This window comes from Symphodus melops (genome assembly GCF_947650265.1).
Source record: "Symphodus melops genome assembly, chromosome: 23".
Classification (NCBI taxonomy): domain Eukaryota; kingdom Metazoa; phylum Chordata; class Actinopteri; order Labriformes; family Labridae; genus Symphodus; species Symphodus melops.
The window spans coordinates 9411500-9417793 of record NC_136713.1 but is presented as its reverse complement, the minus strand read 5'-3'; the positions used below and the strand labels follow the sequence as shown (position 1 = coordinate 9417793).

Here is a 6294-nt window from a genome sequence, read left to right as displayed (position 1 = left end):
TGAACTGAAATAATCCAGAAATCATCACGAAGAGAACTACTTAAAATCAGTAAGTCATGCTTCTTCGCTGAAATAAAACCATAGTTACATGAAATACTGAAGTGTCAAACAATGCCAAACAGATGCAGAGTGTGTGTGTGTGTGTGTGTGTGTGTGAGTATTTGAACACGGCTTGGAGAGCGAGACAGAAGAAAGTGAGTGTGTGCTGGTGTCGAGTGGGTTAAGTGTGTAAAGTGGGACATCTCAGACAGACAGGCCGTCCTCTCACAGGCCCTCCAGTCTGCCAGGCAGGTGAGCTCTTTATCTGTTTCTCTCTCTCACACATACACATGCGAACACACACACACACACACACACACACACACACACCTCTGCCAGCTCCTTCACGTCCCCCTGTGCCAGGTACGTCTACGTCCCGTCTTTGTGTGCGAATGAAAGCGCTGCAGATCTGAGGAGGAAGAAAACACACAAACTCACACACAGGAGCGCGCTGCATTCTCACGGGGGGAAGAGGAGGGACGAGAGGAGGAGAGGGAGAAGAAGAGGTGGCCTCGCCTTCCCTCTCATCCCTCAATCCAACACTTCTCCTCCTTTCGTTCGGTTCCACTCATTCGTCAGTTCTTTTTTTCCGTTTTGTTGCTGTTCCATGTACTGCCGCTCTGTCTGTCTATCTCTCTCTCGCTCTGCCTCCGCTCTTCTTCTCTCCTTCCTTTCTTTGCGCTCCATCCTTTTACTTTTTCCCCCATCGCACCGCTCCCTTTCTTTCCCATCCATCCTCTTCTCTTTCCTCCTCGCCTCGTTCCAGTTTCCAAGTGCTTGGACGGGAGGCTTACTGCTCCGGTCACTGCTCAGGGAGTAAAAGTAGGCTCACAAACACACTCACAAGAACACAGGCACACACTTCAACAAACAAAACACAGCCCCTTTCTCTTGCTCCAATTTCAATTGTGTCTTGTTTGCTACCTGCATATGTCTCTACCTTCTCCAGATCCCAGAGCTTATCTGTGCACGCAGCCTAGAAAGCATTATGAGAACTGGTCTGACATCATACGTATCCAAACACCAAGCACTCAGCGATAAGCCTCCCTGCTCCTATCTCAATCAGTTACTCAGGCGTCCAGGCCAAGCAAAGTTCAGCACAACAGAACCAAACTCAAGTTCAAACCAGCGGGAGGGAGATGACTCTATTATTCCAGCATCTGCAAATTAAAAAAGTTTGAAAGAACTTTAGGAAATGTGTAAGATTCGTCATGCGACATGTCGCAAATACACTTCAATAAATGGGCCCAAAACCAAACTGACTGTATAGGGACGTATACGCAGTAAATTTACCTCTTATGGAAAAGATTAAAATCACTATCAACAGCCATATCCAAAACAATTCATCATAGTCTCTCATTTTTATACTAGCACTAGTATTATTTCTTATTTAAAGTGTTTGTTTTCTTCTTTAAATTTACGATCACTTTATTCTGTTTATTTTCCTCCTCTTCACCTTCATCATCGCATATTGATTGAGTTGTAGCTCTCCAGGTGTGCTCTGACCTTTGACTCGTTCTTCAAGACTTCAAGAGGTGAGAATGATTGATGTCTAATCTTTGATATCCTCTGAAGATGTGTGTGTGTGTGTGTGTGTGTGTGTGTGTGTGTGTGTGTGTGTGTGTGTGTGTGTGTGTGTGTGTGTGTGTGTGTGTGTGTGTGTGTGGATGGTTGCTTAGGACCTCCTATAGTTAAGGAACCAAAGGTCCTCAGGGTATTAGAGCAGGAGATCAGGGGGTCGCGCACACACACATTTGTGGAGTCTCAGCGACCTCGTGGTGAGTTCAGTGGCAGGGCGTGGTGAGAGTTGTCGTTTGAACCTGCAGATCTTAAAGATCACACTCACACTGACAAACACACACACACACAGATTAATGCCCAAAGAAGAAAACAGTTGCAGCTTTTTTTGCCTCATGGGGAATTAAGGGGGCTACAGGTGATAGAAATTCACCAGCAGAAGCAGAAACAGAGCCTTGTATAAGAAAAGCGAGTAAGCAGTGTTATGGTTCAAAGAGAGAGACTAGCAGTACTATTGTTGCAATCTTATTTTCTTTTATGATGTCCTTGTCTATTAAATCTGAGAGAAGTCAGCCATTGTTTTAAATCAGATCCATGTTAGCTTAAAAACGGAGAGAATTTAAACATCTAAAGTGTCCCAACACTTCAACAAACTTGGCCATTACATTAGGTCATTACATCAGGAGCTGCAGGAGAGAGAGAGAGTGTGGAAAGGATATAAAATAGTGGCGCTTTGTCTCAGTGTAAATGATGAAAACATTAAAGTGACAGAGGTTTATGTGAACAAAGAAGCAAAGACAGCATAAGTAAGGGACAAAAAAAAGAAGGATGACAGAGTTATGTAGATGTGTCGAGATGAAGACAGGAGCGCCGAGATGAAGGAGAAAAAGGAGTCTTTAATGTGCGTGGGTCTTGTAAGGTCAGGCGAGAGCTGGGGAGGGAGGGAAAGGTTGCAGGAAAGGTTAGCATTATTTATTTAATCACTGATCCATCAGATGCAGCACACACACACACACACACACACACACAGAAACAAATTCCCTCGCACATCCACAGTTGGCACTTATTTTGACACTTTTGTTTATTTTGGTGACCCTTAATTTTTGCTAAATTTCAGTATACCTGCACTGTCGTGTGCCCTTGAACACGCGGACAGCTAAGTTTTTTTAAATTGAATTTTCACTTACTCACTTTTTTCATTTACACATGTGCAGAACAGCTTCATCTTTTTTTTCACTTAAGAAAAAAAAAAGAAGATGAGAAATAAAACCAGCTCTTCAGAGCTTTGAACAATAATAGATTTAGAAACTACATTTTAGAGAAAAAGAGCAGCGTATTAATGCCCGCTACATGCTTTATTTTTAATTCACGCTTAAAAAAGGTTTACCTCGAAGAAGTGAATCCCTAAACCACTTTGTAGAGTGAAATATCCTGACAACTTGTATAGATTCCTACACAAAGTGATCCAGCTTTACATATTACTCTCAGGATGTGTCTCTGTGTACAGCTTCATCTTGTTGTACCCTCTACAAATAAACTTGCCTTGCCCCCACTGAGTAAGAGATAAGATCAATTTGCATTGGAATCATTCCAACAAAGATCTTCCATACACATCGTGCAAACTGGAAACACAAACTATAGGTGTGGCACATCATGAGTGTGTGACGGTGCTTGAACGTCAAAACTAACCAAAGACCACGATAAACAATTCTGACTGTATATGAAAACAGCGGCCTCATGGTTGGTGTACGTGCTCCATGTACGGAGCCTAAAATCCTCAAGGCAAGCGGCCGGGCTCAAATCTGACCGGTGGCTCCTTGAAATCATTTCTATCCTGAAATAGATGATTTCATCTGTGATATAAAACGGGATTAAAAGAGGATCAAGTGAAAAGTTCTGACGTCTTGTTAATTCTGTGTGGGCATCGAACAAGACTGAATACAATACAGTGTGTTTCTATTTCTACACCATCAATCTGATTTGATAAACAAGCAGCAACACTCCCATGGGCATTGCTCAGTCAACATATGAAAAACATCCATTCAAGGTTTGAAACCACCGATACTCTCTCCACATATCTAACTTTATCTCTACACGAAGTATTGATCTCATTCCAGTGCTCTCACTGTGTGTTCCCAGACATTAAATCCCAGTATACACAGTTTGTTTGCGACCGTGACAGACTTTATCAGCTGTCTGACAAAAACCGACACAGTCCATATTCTGACACTGACATAGAAAACAGTTTTCACTCCAGATCAGTGACATAGTTAACACAACTTCCACTTTGATGCAATAGACCAAAATGCAAAATTAGAAGTTCAAGCCCAGAGGCTTTTTTTTAAGAACGTGACTATTTAAAAAACTATCTGAGCTTTTCTTTGCATGTGTAATTTTTTATTTGGCTATCATTCAAATACTTATATGTAAACCACAAAGAATGAAAACATGTTTCAAGAACAACTGAAAACGTGTAGTCACTGAAGTAGTAGTGTGCACAGAGCTTATAGAAAGCCTCCAAGCAGCTGTTATTGTCAGTGTTGATTAACAGGGGTTATGGGGATTCTCAGGATGTTTTTGTTGTTTTCTATTTTTTTTATTTTACCATTGATGGTTTTTGGCGAACGCATAATATAACAAATGTTGTTTTCTCTGCAGCCAATAAAGGTGCTTTGTTGGCTTTTGTTGTCCATAATTTGACATATTGAGGTCATTTGTTGATTTTTTTTTTTTATTGAGTTAATATCTCCTTCAGAAAGCTTTACTGAACTTTCACTTTCTTGAACAACAGCAGAACTGAATGTAACTACTTCTATTCCACAACTGCATTTTGTTAACTTTCCAAGGCAGTTTTGGCCTGGTTCCCTTTTGGATGTCTAACCTAACCTGACACTGACACAACGCTGGGTTTCCTGGAACGTGTAAAGAGGCCCAGGAAGACTAAAAAGAGAATAGCAGAGTGGTGCATCGCCTATGCATGCAAAAGAACACTCATGAAAAATGGACGACTTTGGAATAGTCAATGTAATTAATGTTAGCGTTGAAACAAAATGTGCACCCCTGCTGTCACACCTCTTTTTGTGCACACACGTCTTATCTGAAGGAGTGGATGGATGGAGAGGATGAAAGGAGGATGAAAGTGCCACACTCTTTATTTTTCCCCGGCCTTTTTGTGGCGGAGGATGCCCCGAGGCAAGATTTAACAGAGGGAATAGATGGAGAGAGGAAATGGAAAAAAAAAGGGAGGTGTCTCAGTGTCAACGCCAACCGTGCCACCATCACCTCCCCCCTTTTTTTCTCCTCCATGTCTCCCTTATTTTGCTCCCTTGCTGGAGGCCTCGATAGCCCTTTGCTTGTGCTCAGGGTGCAACCTTGGTGGTCACTGAGCTAGTGTGAACACGCAAGAAACCCGCCATATGGGTGAGGCAGAGCGAGAAATGGATGGAGAGAGTCAAAGAGGGAGCCGTCTAATCCTTGGTTTGTCCCTGCGTCTTCTCTCCCTCACCCTCACACGCGCCGTCTGGGCTGCATATGTGCTCCTTCACCCCGATCTCTTGGCCTGGGCCGAGGCCAGTGCCCCCGCCACCTTACCCAGGGCAAGGGCTGCATATGTTGGGAAGGTGGGCGCTGCAGAGGGGGGAGAGTGGGCAGGGTGGGCAGCAGATGGCCAAGCCTGAAGGCCTCCGCTGGTGTGGCCGGTGGTGAGTGTGTATGCATGTGGTGGGGGTGGGAGGGAAGAAGGTGTGTGAGTGTGTGTGTGTGTGTGTGAGTGTGTGTAGGTTTTCTGCTTGGAAGGATGGATGGAGGGGCACCAGTGCAGAAGAACTTCTTCTGGTCACGGTGAGAAAAAAATGGGAGGAGGAGAGGGAGAGAAGGAAAGAGTGGACGTAGAGAGAGACAATGTGGTTAAATCCAACACAGCTGAACAGTAAGGGCAAAACTTAAAGATGATTACAGGTGATAATGACACGATGCATCCCAGAGTGCAATCCATAAAAGACATGTAACCACACATCTACTTCTTCTGCGTTAGCAAAACAACATAACCACTGCACCTCATTTATCCGATCACAGTGCAACGCCTCAAACTATAATTTATGAAAATGTCAAAATTTATTTGGATTCTGCCAATGAGGTTTGGAATTTCTTTAGAAAGGATAATTCAATTTAAATACATTTCAAGCGCATGTCTCAAATAATTAACTTAACCATCTTTAAGTTACATTTTTCCCATGTCAGATTTTCTTTTTTTTGTTTTATTTGATTGAGCTGTATAGAGAGTTTGTTCATTTGCATACAGACATGTTGTGCATACGTTAGTTCATACGTGTATGTTGAATTGCTTCTGGCACCCTGTCTCCTATCTGCCCTTCAATGAAAGGGCCCTTCGACACATGTGAGAAAGACACGACAGGGAGGCAGAAGATATCAGTTTTGCCCTTCACTGCTCCCACAATCCCTTGCTTCTGCTCCATTACAGACGATGAGAGTGTCCCGAAGACGCTCGCAGGTATGACACAGCTGCCACGCTCTGAATCACACACACACACACACACACACACACACACACACACACACACACACACACACACACACACACACACACACACACACACACACACACACACACACACACACACACACACACACACACACACACACCTTGCAGGTATGGGCCAGTTGCCATGCTCTAGATAATTGGCTGTTGAGGGTGCAGCTTGTTAGCCAGCCACAGCT

At 43.5% G+C, this 6294-nt stretch overlaps 1 protein-coding gene across 1 annotated transcript in view; it reads right to left on the bottom strand.

Annotated features, from left to right (window-relative positions):
• Nucleotides 1-365: 365 nt before the first annotated feature.
• The window catches only part of LOC306818749 (uncharacterized protein), a 153027-nt gene continuing 147098 nt past the window's right edge, over nt 366-6294 (bottom strand). Inside the window, exon 8 of the mRNA XM_079336471.1 lies at nt 366-448. Coding sequence (XP_079192597.1) covers nt 384-448 — 65 coding nt within the window. The 3' untranslated portion in view covers nt 366-383. The remainder of the gene's footprint in view (nt 449-6294) is intronic.